The 19,037-nt window shown below is 34.7% G+C and overlaps 1 protein-coding gene across 15 annotated transcripts in view; it reads right to left on the bottom strand.

Moving 5' to 3' along the window:
- The window catches only part of Pam (peptidylglycine alpha-amidating monooxygenase), a 287,901-nt gene that overhangs the window by 77,794 nt on the left and 191,070 nt on the right, over nucleotides 1-19,037 (bottom strand). For all 15 annotated transcript variants that reach the window (XM_048811491.1, XM_015483974.2, XM_048811497.1 and 12 more), the window contains one exon: nucleotides 935-983. In XM_048811491.1, coding sequence (XP_048667448.1) covers nucleotides 935-983 — 49 coding nt within the window. The remainder of the gene's footprint in view (nucleotides 1-934; nucleotides 984-19,037) is intronic.

The following is a 19,037-nucleotide window of genomic DNA, read 5'->3' as shown; positions in this document are numbered from 1 at the left end:
AAAACCCAATCAGAAAATGGGGTAAAGAATTGAACAGACACTTCACAGAAGAAATACCATCAATCAACAAATATATGAAAAAAAGTTCAACGTCTCAAGCAATTAGAGAAATGCAATTCAAAACTACTCTAAGATTTCATCTCATTCCAGTCAGAATGGCAGCTATCAAGAACACAAACAACAAAAAGTGTTAGCGAGGATGTGGGGAAAAAGGCACACTCATACATTGCTGGTGGGACTGCAAATTGGTGCAGCCAATCTGGAAAGCAGTATGGAGATTCCTCAGAAGACGTGGAATGGAACCAGTATTCGATCCAACTTTTGGTTTATACCCAAAAGACTTAAAATCAGCATATTACAGCCATATCAATGTTTTATAGCAACTCAATGCACAATAGCTAAACTATGGAACCAACCTAGGTGTCCTTCAACAGATGAATGGATAAAGACAATAGGGTAAATATTCACAATGGAATGTTGACTCAGCATTCATGAAAAATGAAATCATGACATTTGTAGGTAAATTGATGGAGCTGGAGGATGTTATGCTACATGAAATAAGCCAATCTCAAAAAACCAGAAGCTGAGTGTTTTCTCTAATATATGAATGTTAACTCACAATAAAGTGGGAGCAGGTGGCTAAGGAAGAATAGAAGTACTTTAAATTAGACAGAGGGGAGTAAAAGGAGGAGAGGGGCATGAAGGTAGGAAGGATAGCAGAATGAATGGGACATTATTACCCTATGTGCATATACGACTACAGGACTGGTACAATTCCACATTATGTACAACCAGAAGAATGAGAAGTTATACTCCATTTATGTATGATGTGTCAAAAACATTCTACTGCCATGTATAACTAATTAGAACTACAACAACAAAATAGAATAAATAAGAAGAAAAAAAAGAAAGAAAAAAAGGAGGAGGGACTTACGGCAGACGTGTGAGGTGTAAAGACACGCCAGAACAGTCCTTGTGGTTATCTGAAAACACAAAAACACATACCTTCAATACAAAAATCAGAAAAAGGGATGCCAAACTAATAAATTATAAGTGTTTAAATATAAAACCTAAAAACTATGTTACATTTTCTGATTTTACAAAATACTTTCATATTCCTTAATTCCTTTAATCACCCACAGAAACAACAAAACTACCTGTTCATGCAGTCTTGGGTATTTCTTGGCTCATCAACTCATCAGTTATGGGCTTTCCTGCAGATGTACTAGCTCATAGAAGAAGGCTGTTGCTACTCTCTTTGCATTATTTATATTGCTAAAATACCCAGAAAAAAATCCAGTCAACTAAAAAAATTTTTTTTCCCATGGGAAACTAAACAATTGCATTTTGTGCTTTTCAAGAACTTTTGTAGCCCATGATTTAGGTTCTGAAGGCATTGTTTTGCCATTTTTAGTTTAATGTCTCAAATTATATATAGGAATCACCTTGTCTTGTAATTTTGGCCATGCATATCCCTACCTTTTAAATAAACAGCTGATCCTAATTCATTTTATATCCTAAGTTCAGCCAAAAGCCTCTGAGTACCTCTTTATCTTTGTCAAACTGCAAAAACTTCTTGCACATCCTCTCTCTCTGTTTCCCAAGTGCAAAATAAAGTAGGAATGAAAAATACCCATCTAAATTCTGTTGAACTTGCTGACCTTCCACCACAGAGATCATGATTAATACACTATTAATTTCTTGTATTTGCAGAGTGATTAAATTTTTTCTACTTCACACTTTACTCTCAGTAATTATAAAAGTTTATATAAAATTTAGAGTTTTTATACAAATAATTACTGTGTGCAATGGGTGTGTGCAAGATTGATAGAGTTATACTATACGCTAAGAAATAAAGTGTGTTAATAAATATCAGCAGGTGGAATGAGGTTTTAGTGGCTTTTTTTTTTCACTTGGTTATCATTTCCATGAGAAAGACTAAGGTAGCTTCATCTAGAAATATATAATAACAGGTAAATAATAAGATGTATTTTGATTTACTTTAGCTAATTAAAGAAACAAACACATCAAATCATGTATAATAGTTTGAGAATAAAATACAAAAAAATCTCTGTATAATATTAATTTTGATCTTAAAATAGTGAATAAAAGATAAGCATTTTTATTCAATCATTTTTTTTTTGCCCTTTTCATTTTACAAAGGAATCTCTAACACATTGAGTCCATTTCAGGGAGGCAGTGTCTTCCTAGTTATTTCAGGGAAGTTTTTTCTCCATAATTTCAAGTGAGTTTTAAAGAAGGAGGAAGTTAATAATAATAGGAGCTTAGTACCCAGCTCCTAAATACTATTTACTAATTACTGAATGTCTGATTTTTGTTTTTATTACAAAACCAGGGAGACTCCCTCACAACAACATCCAAGAAAAAATTTCAATGTGCACTGAAAATTATATTTTTGATTCTTGTTATATCTTTGCATTGAATGAATCAAATTTATCACGATTTTAAATATAAAAAGGATAACAGAGTAGCTTCTTCAGTTTTCAAAAAAAGCATTCATTTTTTTAGAACAAGCTCTTTTATATGTACTACGGTGATTTAATAAATGTGCCTCATCCGTACTGCTTTCAAAATGATTAGCTAATGACCTTACGGATAATCATGTAAATATCTCCACTGATCAAAAGAGAATGGTAGAGAATATACCACTCCTTCACACCAGACGAAGGCCAAACTCCAGAGGCTTACTTAATTAGCTTAGTTCATTGCAGGCAACATTTTTTTCATGTGTATTAAAAAATAACCTGCATTATAAAGTTATTTTGAGAAATAAGAATCACCCATTTATTTAATTAAACTTATTGAGCAGCCAGAGTAATCCCGACCCTATGCTGTACACTTGGATACAGAGGAAAACAATATAATCCAGTTTCCTGCTCTCATGGTTCAGGACAGATAGGAATAAAAAAACAAATAAAAAAAGTGTTACACAGTGTATGCAACAGGATGGGACTCTGGGCAGCTGTTTATCTGTTAGAGTCAGTGAAGGGGGGGACACCAGACCTGAGGAAGAACATCCATGGTTGAAAGGACAGTAAAGACCTATAGAAGAACAGGATATGCTTATGGGACAGGAGAGGTGATTGTGGAAAGAAGCACAGTAAAAAAGAGAATTGAGGTGGCTGTACAGGCTACACAGAGTGGATTTAGAGTCTGGATTTTATGCAGTGTACACAGAAATCATGAAATGAGTGACAGGATCATATAAAATGCTCAAATAGTTCAGTACCCAGCCCCTAAATAGTATTTACTGATTACTGAATGTCAGATTTTTAAGGTTTAATTATAAATTAAATTAATTTTAGACTCTCTCACAACACACATACAAGCAAAAAGTTCAATGTGCACTGAAAATTATCTTTTGGATTCTTGTTATATCTTTGCATTGAATAAAACAAATGAATCATGTTTTGATTTTGTTTTTCAGACTGGGGATGCTCCACCACTGAGCTTCATCCCCAGCCCTTAATATTTTTTATTTTTTTATTTTGGGATGGAGTCTCCCTAACTTGCTGAGGCTAGTCTTGAACTTTTGTGATCCTCCTGCTTCAGCTTCCTGCATTGCAGGAATTACAGGCAGCATCACAGTGCCTGGCTCATTCTATTATACAACTTGGCAAATTGGCAAATCATGAGTTGTATAAAATTAAATGGAAGAAATTAATAAGTAAGCTAACATAACTCAAGAACTATTGAAAAAAATTTTTTTATTAAGGCTAAAAGCTGCCACCAAATTAAGAATAGCAGGAAAGTTACTAATAGCATAATGACAGGTAGCTATTACTAAGAGCAATAAAACATAGCATCTTCCTATTAGAAATTATTATTTATTAGAAATATCTACATGGAGTAGTTTTTTCTTAAAGCACAAAAATTAAAAACAAATTAGAAACAAATTCTAAACTTGCATACTACAACAACTTGTAAGGAAAGCTCGATTCTAGTAACATAATTTTGTCAAACAGAAAGTAGTAAATCTTGTATGGGATTGGGCTGGTGAATATACATAGATCCAAAGTAAAAACCCTGTCTGTTTCATAAAAAGCTTCAGAAATTAAAACCTATAAAAGGAAAGTTAGCAAAGACATTTACTTTAAAATCATACTAGACAGATTCTGCATAATGGCCGAAGAAATTTGCTTCTATCAAATTTATTTGGTCAATATTATCCACTGCTTCAAAGCATTTTTAAAAATGTGGGGTGCATGTGAATGTGTGGGTAGATATTATTTTATATCATGGATAATGCTTTGGGAAATCCATCATTATTGAACCCTGAGGTGGTAGAATCACTATTTTAACTGTGACTTTAAAAAATTGTTCTGTTTATAAAAGGAATTAATATATATATATATATATATATAGTTTAATAACAATATTTTAGTTTAACAAAGATTTAAAAGTTATCTCAAAGTAAAAACATATAAAGCATATTTACATACATTTTAGGCATTGCCAACATTTATTAATCTTCATACATTCACTATTTCAACATCAAATTTTATTATTCTAAAGATTCTGGTCTCTTCTGATACATCTTTCTACGGTTTGACCTGAAGGCCTTAGAGTTCTTGCATACACACAGAATAAGAAGTCCCAGTGGGAACAACTTACACTCTACCAAACAAAGTGGTCTGGGGTTAAGGAGTGCTACTGGAACCACATCTGCTCTTATAGCAGGTAAAAACTTTGGTGAGAAGCATATTTTGGCCTTAGTGTTTGGCATGAAAACCATGGCCTTTTAACTCCAACATGTTCCTTCTGACAGTGATGCATTATTATTTTCATAACCCTTACCCTGGATTTACTCTAGTGAACTCAGAAACTTCAGCTAGTTTTGCATATATCACTGATGATTTGCAACATACTCTGACTTTGACCTTCTGTTGTAATTTCATATCTTGTAGCCTTCTATTGTAAGGCTACAAGATATGAAACCTCATAAGAATGTATTCATTTCAATTCACCAGGCTGTATATGAAATCTATCTCTGATTATGCATCATCATAAAAATGGATGGTAATTAAAGAGTTCATTATAACAAAGAAATGTATTGATACTTCTGCTAATATATTACCACATAAAATTTTTTAAAAAGAAATCAGAATTGATATATTTAAGAAATGTACAGAAAATGAACTCAGAATACCAAAACCATGAACTGGCTGAACAAGATGGTTGGAAAGACTTATTCTGGGACTAGAGTGAAAGAAAATAAGAGAGAAGAAAGGAGAAGAAGTAAAAGGAAAAGTTAATCCAGGGCAGTAGACCGGAAAAATTGAATAACATCCCTTAAAAAAAAAATATGGGAATAGCAGTGAGTAAAATAAAATGGTCTGAAATAATTACAGGACTAAATCTGTGTGAATTAGAGGCAGAAAAGGAAGAAAACTATTCCACTGATTTATTCTTTATTTAAAGAATCTTTAAGGTGTTTAATATTGACTTAGATGGTTTGTAAAAAAAAGAAAAAAAGGCATGCTATTGTTCAGTCTTCATCCATAGTGTTTCCATAACCACTTCTTTTTCTGTGGCTTCTTTCAGTGTCCAAATTATATCACATTTCTTTCTCAAGCCCAGACCACTGAAAACAAACAGACTCATATCCAGGGCAATCACCAGATCAACAATGTCCAAAACACAACGCAATGCCATGAAGTAGATAAATAAAATAGATAGTAAATAAATAAAATACATGTTATAGGTTCAGGATGCAGCAATGCAGAGCTCAGGAGCACAGCCATGTTTGTCTTATGTTGTTTCTCAAGTTCAAAAACACCCTGGGGACTATCTCAGGGTGACTGGATTTTACTGCTGTGAAACTGTAGAAGTCTCGCAAGCTCACAGGTTTGTTCTCAAGGTCTTCATTTTTGGATGCCTGAAGGATCATCTCATCCTAATCCAGCTGCTTCACAAAATTTGCTTCTACACTACATTGGATCTTATACATTTCCTAAATTCACAGAGCTCCTTTCTGAGGTTCTCTGCTAGGAGCTGGGTTGTTTCATAGCTTCCTCTTCTTGTCTATGTTTTCTTCTTTGGGGATGTCATCTGCTGGTGCTGTGTCCCCAACAACGGACAAAGTCTGCCACATCATGAACCAGGGCTTGGCATATACATCTGTTTTTGTTAAGGCAGATGTGTAAAATCATATATATACACATATAAAAATTACTGGGGATTGAACACAGGGGCACTTTGCCACTGAGCTATTTCATCCTCAGTATTCTTTTTTAATTTTGAGACAGGGTCTTGTCAAGTTTCTGAGGGTCTTCCTAAGTTGCTGAGGCTGGCCTTAAACTTGGGATCCTTGTGTCTCAACCTCCAGAGTCTCTGGGATTACAGGCATGTTCCCCAATTCCTAGCTCTAGTGATCAATATTTATAATAGTAAGAAACTTTAATCTACAAATGAGATGTTAACTTATGAACTTGGCACTATATTTGAAGCTTAAGAAAAATTTAGTAAATGTTAAATGTTACTCCTTCTATTGACAAAAATTTAACATATGGATATATTACTTTTAAGAAATACATTTTTCTATTTATAAGTCTGGAATATCTTTAAAATGGAAGAAACTAAAGCACAACAAATTTCTCCAACTTATAACACAGGAATAGAAAGGGGAAAAGAACATGGGGATAGCAAAGAGGTAAAAAGATAGCTTGAAAACAGAATTACAATTGAATTTGTTCACTCTCTGGTTTATACCCCAAAGACTTAAATTCAGCATACTGCAGTAACACAGCCATACCACAGCTCAATTCATAATAACCAAGCTATGGAACCAAACTAGGTGCTCTTCAACAGATGAATGAATAAAGAAATTTTGTATTTCTTTGGAATGTTCCTCAGCCTTAAAGAAGAATGAAATTATGGCATTTGCTGGTAAATGAATGGAGCTTGAGAATATCAAGCTAACCGAAATAAGCCAATCCCAAAGGACTAATATATATATATATATATTAGTCTGATATATGGATGCTAATTCATACTGGAGGGTAGGGAAGAATAGAGATACTTTGGATTAGACAGAGGGGAGTGAACAGAGAGGAGAGGGTATGGGGCTAGGAAGGATAATAGAATGAATTGAACATTATTATCCTATATGCATATATGATTACACAACTTGTATAATCCTATATCATGTAAAACCAGAAGAATGAGAAGTTATACTCCATTCATGTATGATGTGTTAAAATACATTCTATTGTCATGTATAAATAATTAGAACAAATTTTAAAAAATTAAAAATTCATATTAAAAACAATTGGTGTTATGTGTATTTGGAAAAAAAAGATACTGTGCAAAATAGATATTCCCAGAAAGTTCTAAACTGAGTAGATACAGAACACAGCAGAACAGGGTTGTCAATGAAATAAAGAAATTTTAGTAAGATGCCATGGTCTGGATAAAATGAAATTCTTGATTTAGAGGCCCTTGGGACTGTAAAGAAGTTGACAATGTCTGGTTTCAAGGTTCTTTTATGATTTTTAGCAATAAAGTTCCCCTTGATCAGACTCAAGACAAACTGATTCTTTCTGAGTTCTGGAAAAGAAAGAGTCAGTTCAATGGGATCCTGCATTTGCAGAAGAGAGAGTGAGACCATTTTTATGCTGATATTGAAGTTACTGTTCAACTATTAACATGCAAAAGTCTTGACAGCTCTTCTTTGAACATAGCTCCAATTATTTTTATTTTAATTTTCTTATTCCAAAGTAAATTACTGTCTTCACCTGATTGGGCTCTAGGCTTACTCTCTCTCCCAAGGCACACTGGTGAATATTGGCTGTTAGGTAATAATGTTCTGTATTTACAGAGAATTGAATGAAAGACATCCTTGTTAAGGGAATTTTTCATTTTTTTTTTCTGGCAGTAAGATAGAATTTTAGCCAAAAGGATCTGTTTCGGAGGTGGAGAGGAAAATTCATTCAGTAGACAGGCATCAGGTGACATTGGGAGGGGTATTTCATTATGTCGTTGTATTCCATTACAGTGTCATATGTATGTACTAGAAATTTTATAATGGTGAATACAATGGAAAAGTTAAAAGAACATTTTTAAAAAAGAAATGTAAAATAACAGAAACTAATAATGCCTTAGAAATACATCACTACATAGGACAATACGGCAGTAGTGGTGTTTGAGTGTTAAGACTTCTAAAAAGTAGTTTGATGATGAAAGAAACAAATATCTCCAGACACTGGATGAGACTTGAAAATAGCATTCTATCAGAATCTAATCTTGAGCAAGATGAAAACTGGATGACTGCTGCACAAGGGTCTCAGCCTGCCTTTTCTGAGAAACAGTTCCCTGCTGAAGCAGAGATGTATAACCACAGCAAGACATTTTATCAAACATACTGACTCATAGAACTCAGAAGTGAAAGGAACCCTGGAGATGGAGGAGTTCTACTCTTATACTTTATAGATAAGGAAAAAGAGGGTGTAGAGATTAAGAGTGTTGCCTATAGTAGTTCAGGTAACTGGAGACACACTGGCATCTCAAATTTAATCCTCCAATGTTAATGATTAATATGTATTTTCTTTATTTTTTCTTTTTCTCTCTCTTTTTTCCCAAATAAAGGAAGTTTTGTTTTAAGGCATTTTATCTATGAAATATCCTAAATATAAAAAGAGCTGGGGATGTGGCTCAGTGGTTGACTGCCCCTGGTTCAATCCCTGCTAGAGAGAGAGAGAGAGAGAGAGAGAGAGAGAGAGAGAGAGAGAGAGAAACCCTGAAGGTAAGATGAAGGGATTAAGCAAGAATGAATAAGTAGCCAGTGGTATGTACCGATATCCACTTAAGGAGGAAGTTCAATTCTCTTAATGGGAGGTGAATGCATGGGATATGAGGTTATTCATCCCAAACTATTTAGCTTGCTTTTCTAATAATAGGATGTAGTTCCTGCTTGGATTCTTAGATAAGTAGTCAAGTAAGGATGAGGAATAATGCATGATAATAACCTATTACCTCTTAGGTTCTTAGAGTCTGCTGTTCTCTCCTACTTTTTCCCTCTAGAGATAGCCCTCTACATTGCATGAGCTCATCTCATCCTGGTTGTTTCCTGCTTTAATAAACGAACAGGTCAACCATTGTTCCTGAGGGAACCAATGTATTATTGTAGACTATATCCCACTAATTAGTAAAGTCCTTCAGAAAGCCAGTCATAGAATGGATTTCACTTCACCATACTTTTAGGAAGGCATACATAAGGAATAAAACACCCATTTCCTACTATCCAAAACCAGAGTTTTGGATAACGAATTTTTTTTCTCTTATGGAAGTTCTGAAAAGGCTTGCCTATAATCATTAATAAGTCTTAAAAAACAAAGCAGTAACATCTTTAATAAAGAAACTTGCTCTAGAAAACTTGGAGCAAATGCTTCTAAACTCTATCACACCTTTCAATCTTCCCTCCCCAGAGTGTTCTGAACATAATTTAAAGGACTCATTCTCTGCTTTCTTCCTGTCTTGAGCACATAAATGGAAATGAATCAAAGGTAATGCAGCCATCATCAATAATTTTGTAATAATGTATGTACATAGATAGTGTAATAACTACTTGACTATTAAGCTGTCTTGATTTTTACCTTATGGTTCTTTGTTCTAAATTAGCAACATTAAATTAATGGGACAGATGATGTTTTGCTGAGACAAAATCATGGCTCCCAAGGTGATCAATAGCAGGAGATTATTTGGGGATTAATTTCTAAAGTCAGGAAAATTTTCATATAATTAAAAATGACTGGAGATCCCTTTGGAAAATGAAGAGTGATCTTAATAGATCTAACACAGCCAGTTTCCTTGGCATTTGCACAGACTGCTATCAGTTGACCCATGTTGTATTTTGTTTTGTTTCTAAAAAGGCGTTTCTATATTGTTAATCTGTGTAGCTATATCAAAATGATTATTTCTGTGCAACTGAAACCCTGCTGCTGATAGATGCACACAGGCTTGAGAGGCAAGAAGGAAATAAACTCAAGTATGGAAACAGCAGATCTGTGTTTTATGCTCATTTGTGGCATGGGAATGTTGAATGTAGCTCTGGTTTTGGAATAGCTAAGATGCACCTCCTCTGTTGGATTTTTCATAGTACTTTGATTATAAATGCATGTCCAAGTCACTTAACAGTACTGGTAATCATGCAAATTAACTAAAATATGGATATTCTATAGATATTTTTTAAAATTAGAGTTTCTTCAAAACCTAATCCGAGTCACCAAATTTCTCCTGCAGAATTTACTGACCCCCGAAAGCATGTTCTCAAAGTATTAGGACTCTCCAGTGACAGATACTTCAAGATAAAATAGTCCCTGTTCATAAAGCACTAACACCTTAAAGTTATCACATCAAATGTATATCTGCTTTGCAAAATATAACTGAAATAGAGGCACTGTTAATATATGACATGAGTCTTCTTTGATATAAGGAGAGTAACTAAGAACAGAGTAGGGACAAAGAGCATGAGAAGAAGATTAACATTAAACAGAGATGAGAGGTGGGAGGGAAAGGGAGAGAAAAGGGAAATTGCATGGAAATGGAAGGAGACCCTCAGGGTTATACAAAAGAACATACAAGAGGAAATGAGGGGAAAGGGAAAAATATTACAAGGGGGAGAAATGAATGACAGTAGAGGGGGTAGAGAGAGAAGAGGGGTGGGGAGGGGAGGGGAGGGGGGATAGTAGAGGATAGGAAAGGTAGCAGAACATGACAGTCACTAGTATGGCAATATGTGAATCAATGGATGTGTAATTGATGTGATTCTGCAATCTGTATATGGGCTAAAAATGGGAGTTCATAACCCACTTGAAGCAAAGTGTGAAAGATGATATATCAAGAACTATGTAATGTTTTGAACAACCAACAATAAAAAAAAATAAATAAATAAACCTGTCCTAGGAATTGCCCCTCTTTATAGGAAGCTATAAAGTTGTTAATTAATGTGTGCTTGGCTGCTCCATCATGCCCTTCTCCCTTCAGCCCACCTATTTCCCACCTTTGGCCATCCCAGGTCTACTCNAAAATAAATAAATAAATAAACCTGTAAAAAAAAAATAATATATGACATGAGCTACACACAGGTTTTCCTGGAGGTTGCTGAAAGCTGGCTTAGCAGACAAGTTTCAGTGCTAAATAAACTAGCACTATGAAAAAAAAAAATCTTCAAAAAAGAATTCCTTTTGAAGCTGTCACTGTAGTGAGTTAGCCTCTTTTGATTTGGTATTCACTGCTTTGGGACTAGAAATTGCTAGCTTCCATTTGCCTCGTGGCAAGGAAGAGAAAATGCATTTATCCATTCTGCAAGAAGACGACTTTCAGAAATGATGGCCTGTGCTGTTCCCAAAAGGGATCAAATGGAAGTCAGGCAGACTTACCTCCCTGCTTTTATAATCAATCGGCGAGAGGAGCATGTTGTGGGAAGACTAGTGTCAGAGCACGTTCCTGTTTCCATCATTTATGAATGCAAATAACAACATGAAGAATCTACAATGAAGTTTGAATTCTCACTATTTCTTCTCTCAGAACAATGAAAACTGCTTTAAAGTCACATATCCAGAGAAGTAAAATTAAAAGACAAAATCCACCAATACTAGATAAATATGTCGTTTTTTAAAAATATGTATTGCACTAAGTTTCAGAATTCTAGAATTTTTTAAACTCCTTAGTGAAAAATAATATATAAAAAAGCAAAACTATCAGAAGATACAGCATTGGAAATCTGAAAAAGTGAACATGCTAATGTAATCCGCACCCAGATCAAGAAACAAAATTCTATACTGTTGTCTCTTTGCTGAGGGTGTGGAGTTTTTAGCTTTTTATATTTATAGACATACCATATTTAAACATGTATTTGTTTGAAGTAGTTGTCTTTTGGCTAAAACCAGACACCTTTAACTAGTTTGTGTACTAGCTCCTTTAGAGAAGTTTAAATATTATACCTGGCTATTAAAAAATATATTTTTTAAAAAAATTTCTCTCTTTCTTTTAGCCAAAAGTCCAAAATTTTGCCTCCTTATTTCTATTGTTAATATATAGCCACTATTAAATAATAATCTTAATTTCCTTTTGCATTTTCCCAATTACTGTCTCTACTTTCCACTGAGGCCAGAACATACCTAAAAAAAGTCCTGGAACCAGCCAGAAAGTACTAAACAAAATAAATAATGGAATAAAACGTGACCTGAAGAGTGTCGATCAAGAAACCATTTTAAATATAAAGCTGAAAACATATTTCTCACATAAAATGCTCTTTTTTGAATTTTTCAATGGTCTTAGGGGTATTTTTAAATAGTATATACCCTTTGGAATTCTTAATTATTTTGTGCATCAATGTGTTACTCCTCTTTTATTTAAGTAAAACTCATGGTTTCTGAGTTATTACAAAAGCATAAATAAATAAAAATAAAAAAGGGCAGGTAACCTAACAGTAAAAACATTCATATTGTTCTGAAAATAGGATATTTATATTCTAAAAAGCTGTAATTTAATTTGAATGTTTTTAAAAGCTCAGCTCAAACTAAAATTAGTGGCCACATTTTGTTTTTGGTTTTTAAGCTCCATATTTTTTTAAAAGTTTGTTCTTTGTAGATATAATGGAGTGTATTTTGACATATTATACATACATGGATGTATATATAGAAGCTACTCCAACACTTGAAGACTAAATAATATGCTATTGCATGACCCATAGATAACAGAAGACATCAGGGAGGAGGTAAAAAAAAAATTCCTGGAGGTAAATGAGGACTCTGATACAATTTATCAAAATCTATGGGACACTATGAAGGCAGTACTAAGAAGAAAGTTTATTGCATCAAGTACATTCATTAAAAGAAGAAAAAAGTCAACAAATAAACAACCTGACATTACAGCTCAAAGCCCTAGAAAAAGAGAAACAAACCAACACCAAAAGTAGTAGAAGACAGGAAATAATTAAAATTAGGGCAGAAATCAATGAAATTGAAACAAAAGAAATAATCCCCAAAATTGACAAACACAAAAAAAGATGGTTCTTTGAAAAAATAAATAAAATTGACAAACTCTTTGCCACCCTAATGAAAAGGAGAGGGGAAACTCAAATTACTAAAATTTGTGATGAAAAAGGAAATATCATGACAGATACTACTGAAATACAGAATATAATTAGAAACAAATTTGAAAATTTATACTCCAGTAAAATAGAAAACCTCAAAGACATTGACAAATTTCTAGAAGCACATAATCAACCCAAACTGAGTCAAGACAACATACACAATTAAAACAGATCAATTTCAAGCAAGGAAATAGAAGATGCCATCAAAAGCCTACCATCCAAGAAAAGCCTAGAACCAGACAGATTCACACCTGTTCTAAAAGACCTACAAAAAAGAATGAACACCACTACTCCTCAAATTATCCCATGAAATAGAAAAGGAGGGAGCCCTTTCAAATTCATTCTATGAAGCTAGTATCATCCTGCTACCAAAACCAAGCAGAGATACATCAAGGAAAGAAAATTTTAGACCAATATTCCTGATGACCACTGATGCAAAAATTCTCAATAAAATTCTGGCAAATAATATACAAAAAATATTTAAAAAATAGTGCACCATGATCAAGTGGGATTCATTCCAGGGATGCTAGGTTGGAATGGAAATCAATAAATATGATTCATCACATCAATAGACTTAAAGATAAGAATCATATGATTATATCAATTGATGCAGAGAAAACATTTGACCCAATACACCACGCTTTCATGTTCAAAACACTAGGAAAACTAGGGATACTAGGAACATACCTAACATTGTAAAAGCTACCCATGCTAAACCCAAGGCCAACATCATTCTAAATGGAGAAAAATTGGAAGCCTTCCCTCTAAAAACTGGAACAAGACAGGGATGCCCTCTTTAACCACCTCTATTCAACATAGTCCTTGAAACTCTAGCCATAGCAACTAGACAGACTAAAGAAATTAAAGGGATACTAATAGGAAAAGAAGAACTCAAACTATCATTATTTGCTGACAACATGATTCCATACTTAGAGGATCCAAAAAACTCCACCAGAAAACTTCTAGAATTAATAAACGAATTCAGAAAAGTAGCAGGACATAAAATCAATACCCATAAATCAAATGCATTCCTATACATCAATGATGAATCCTCTGAAAGAAATTAGGAAAACTACCCATTCAAAATAGCCTCAAAAACAAAACAAAACCTCGGGAATCAACTTAACAAAAGAGATGAAAGTCCTCTACAATGAAAACTACAGAATACTAAAGAAAGAAATTGAAGAAGACCTTAGAAGATGGAAAGATCTCCCATGCTCTCAAATAGGCAAAATTAATATTGTCAAAATGGCCATATTACTCAAAGTACTACACAGATTCTATGTGATTCCAATTAAAATCCCAATGGCATTCCTTATAAAAATAGAAAAAGCAACTATGAAATTAATTTAGAACAATAAGAGACCAGAATAGCCAAAGCAATCCTTAGCAAGAAGACAAAGGCAGGAGGCATCACAATACCAGACCATAATCTATACTACAAAGTTATATCTAAAAAAAATAGCATGGTATTGTCACCAAAATAAACCAATGGTATAGAATAGGAGACACAGAGACAAACCCACATAAATACATTCATCTCATACTAGACAAAGGGGCCAAAAACATACATTGGAGGAAAGATAGCCTCTTCAAGAAATGGTGCTGGGAGAACTGAAAATCCATATGCAGCAAAGCGAAATTAAACTCCTGTCTCTTACCATGCACAAAACTCAACTCCTGGTGGATCAAGAATTTAGGAATTTGACCATAGACCCTGACCCCAATAAAGGAAAAAGTAGGCCCAGATCTTTATCATGTCAGATTAGGCCCTAACTTCCTTAAAAAGACTCTCAAATCACAAGAAATAAAATCAAGAATTAATAAATGGGATGGATTCAAACTAAAATGTTTCTTCTCAGCAATAGAAGCAATCAATGAGGTGAAGAGAGCGCCTACAGCTTGGGAGCAAATTTTTGCCACACACACATCAGATAGAGCCCTAATCTCCAGGACATATAAAGAACTCAAAAAGTTCAACACCAAAAACAAACAAACAAACAAACAGCCCACTCAATAAATGGGTTAAAGAGCTGAACAGACACTTTTCAGAAGATAAACAATCCATCAACAAATATATGAAAAAATGCTCAACATCTCTAGTATTTAGATAAGTGCATATCAAAACTACTTTAAGATTTTATCTCATGACAGAATAGCAGCTATCAAGAATACAAACAACAATAAGTGCTGGAGAGAATGTGGGGGAAAAGGCACACTCATACATTGCTGGTGGGACTGCACATTGGTGCAACCACTCTAGAGAACAGTATAGAAATTCCTGAGAAAACTTGCAATGGAACCACCATTTGACCCAGCCATCCCCCTCCTCAGTCTATACTCAAAGGACTTAAAATCAGCATACTATAGTAACACAGCAACATTAATGTTTATAGCAGCTCAATTTACAATAGCTAAGCTGTAGAAGCAACCTAGATGCCTTTCAATAGATAATGGATCAAGAAACTGTGGTATATGTACACAATGGAATATTACTTAGCATTAAAAGAATAAATTATGGCATCTGCAGGTAGATGGATGGAGTTGGAGAATATCATGCTAAGCAAAATAAGCCAATCCCCCCCGCCAAAAGAAAAAAACAAAGGACGAATGTTCTCTCCGATAAGTGGATGCTGATCCATAATGGGAGGGTATGGAAAAAATTGAGGAACTTCAATTGGGCAAGGGGGAGGGTGAGGTGGGGAGTGGGTATGGGAGCCGGAAAGATGGTGAAATGAGATGGACATGACATTATTACCCTAGGTATATGTATGACTGCACATATGGTGTGACAATACATCATGTACAACCAGAGAAATGAAAAGGTATGCTGCAGTTGTGTACAACAAATAAAAATGCATTCTACTGTCATATATACATAAATAAAATAAATAAATTTATATAAAAAATAATCAATATTACATTAATAAAAAAATATTAAAACCCTTCAGTGACCCAAATTTCTTCAAAATTTTCTCAGAAATTAAGCAAGTCTTCACAGTATAAGATGTCAGTGTAGAAAGGTCTATGGTTAATGTGTGAAATATGATATGTCAAGAACTATGTAATGTTTTGATCAACCAACAATAAAAATTAAAAAAAAAGGTCTATGGTTACCACACAAATTTTAGTTTACATTCAATTATTAATTATACTACTCCTAATTTGGAAATCAAGAATAAGAAATGCCTATAAAGAAACGTGTTAGAAAGGTATGAAGCAAAAATAAATAAATAAAATAATAAAATAAAAGAAGCAAAAAAGAAATGAAGCAGGACTTATAGCCTTACAAGAAGAAAGAGTGTTGGATGTTTTCAAAGATGTAGAAAAGAGGAATTGATATGCAATGCAAAGAAATGCATAACAGGTGAAAGTTTTCCTGATCGGACAAAGAAGAGAACAAATGTTTCTATTGGGAAAAATAGGGAGGATAAGAAGTTCTCTTCTGGGTTCAGGTAAGGTTTACTTTATTTTATGAATAGAACATTCTGTAAATATCATTAAATATTTCATTTGAATAATTTCATCAAATGATTTTTAAGGTCAAATATCTATTTATTCAGGATACCCTTTCCATTTATCAAATTAAACAGTCAACTAACAACATAAAAGAAATTAGTTGTAAGTGGGAAACGGAATGTGCAAACTCTAGCACTTCTCTCTAATGACTTCCTTCTTTCCCCAAACCTCCTAGAACATGATAAAGAAATATCATGGCCATGGGGAGAGCAGTGAGGACAGTGTGAAAGGCAGGAAGCCTGCTGGATATTTGTGGTCAGTAAAAAAAATACCATAACTAGTCTTGCAAGGGAATAAGATTTCTCTAAAACTGAACTGTATGCTCTACATTTTGTCTGAGTCAATGGGCAAGTAATTTCATTTCTCCTCTTGATTTCCTTTAATAAAAAAATGCTGTTTACTTTAAGTGGAATTAATTAATGATTATTATTTTCAAGTTCTGATGAGGCTGCAAAAAGGAGTTAATAAAAAGTTATTAAAAAAAAAACAAACAAACAGAAATTGCGTTGGGTACAAGGGAGCAGGCTTGTAATCCCAGTGGCTCCGGGGGCTGAGGCAGAGGATCTCAAGTTCAAAGTCACCCTTAGCAAATTGGTGAGGCCCTGAGCAACTCAGCAAGACCCTCTCTAAATTTCAAAAAACTTTAAAAAGGGGTGGGGATGTGGCTCATTGGTTAAGTGCCCCGGGTTCAATCCCTGGTCCCAGGAAAAAAAAAAGCGTTATGAAAAACATAAGTTACAAAGGATGAATGAAGGTAAAGCATAAGACTTTCTCAAAAACAAAAAACAGAGATAAGCCTGAAATCTAAAAAACTAGATTGCATGTAGGAAAGGTTTCTTCTCCTGAAGACATCATTTTGTGTTGAATTGCTTTAAAAACACCCCATATTTTAAGAGATAAAGAATATTCTGAATATATTCTTTAAAAAGAAATGATAATGCAGTGCTTTATATATCTTTCTATAACTAGGTGAATGAATATGTAATTGTGAGGCTTAATGGCCATATTTAGGCATTAAAATAAACAGGTGTCCAATGAAATAAATGACATGAATAAGGACCATTTAGTCTTCCATATTGATGATGATTAACCAAGTTGAAATGCAGAAAGCTAGGGAATCAGAGAGCTCACACTCATATGATGAGACTGGCAAGAGCAAAAAATACTGTAGGATAATAGGCTTCTTTTGGATCATTTAAGAGGTACTGAGTAGTCCTAAAATCATTCGCATGACTCACATCAAGCTGCCTGTGCACAATGAAAGCTGGAGAAAAACATGAAGAACATCAGAGTATAATTCTGAGATCAGTGGGATTAGAGAGCAACATGATTTAGAAATAGCCCTTTACAATAAGGGAAATAGATTACTCTATACATCAGAATAAAAAAGCACAAACGAGAGGAGGTAAAACCATCCTGATCTTTATTCATATTTATTGTGCATGAGTTCATTCCTTTGGTAACTGTGGCCCAAAGGACTTAAAAAAAAAAAAAAAACTGACTCTACTACATACTAGTTTTATATTGTTAGGGCCTGAACTTTGGCACACATATAAACTAGAAACCCAACGAAAATTAAATTATTGGTTTTTAATAATGTTCTAGTAACTACTGTTCCACCCTAGGCAAGTCAGATAACGTTTCTAAGGATCAATTTTTATTTCTATAAAATGGAGGGACTGGGCTAGACGGTCCCTTCTATTATGTTTTTCTCGTTCTATTACCCTGAACTCTCTCTGTTCTTAGTTTCTAATTTTAAAAACAGGTACTTTAAAAATAAATTTTATAAGACATAAGATGGGGATTTGGAAGATGGCGGCGAGGGGAGTGCATTACCCCCGTGTGCTGCTTCACTGTGTGGGAGTATGACAAGTCAGGACGGCTAAAGGATATCTTGTTAGGAATTTCCAGCAATAGTGGGGTGCTCCGGAACCTGGAGGAAGGATTTCCATCGCACGAGGATCGGCTACGGGGACTCAAACGCGAGAGGTTTGTCGCACGGAGGGTAACTGCTTATTCAGCAAATCGCCCCGCGGCTAGAGTCTGCAGTGTGCGCTGGGATAGAGACGCAGGGTTACAGCGCTGCAGTTTCTGCCAGCCGCGCAAGCACCGTACTCAGGGCTGAATTCTGGGTTCCAGACGGGGTAAGGAAGCGGTCCTGCTCGGTTCTACACACCGGTCAGTCCACAGAGGAGGCCAGCAGCCACCATCTTGGTAAACTGACGTCACGTCCCCTGTTTTCGACTGACCGCAACTCATTCAGCCATAGATCAGGTAATTCCAGGCTACAATTCGCCTGTGGCTTGCAAACAGATTGCTAGGGTTCTGCGCCTGGGTGCTTCTGAGAACCTGAGCCTATCGGAGCGAACGCCGAGCGCGGGGCGCCCGAGTTCCGGCTCCC

This window comes from Marmota marmota, unplaced genomic scaffold (assembly GCF_001458135.2).
Source record: "Marmota marmota marmota unplaced genomic scaffold, marMar, whole genome shotgun sequence".
Taxonomy (NCBI): Eukaryota; Metazoa; Chordata; class Mammalia; order Rodentia; family Sciuridae; genus Marmota; species Marmota marmota.
This window is presented reverse-complemented; position numbering and strand designations above follow the sequence as displayed.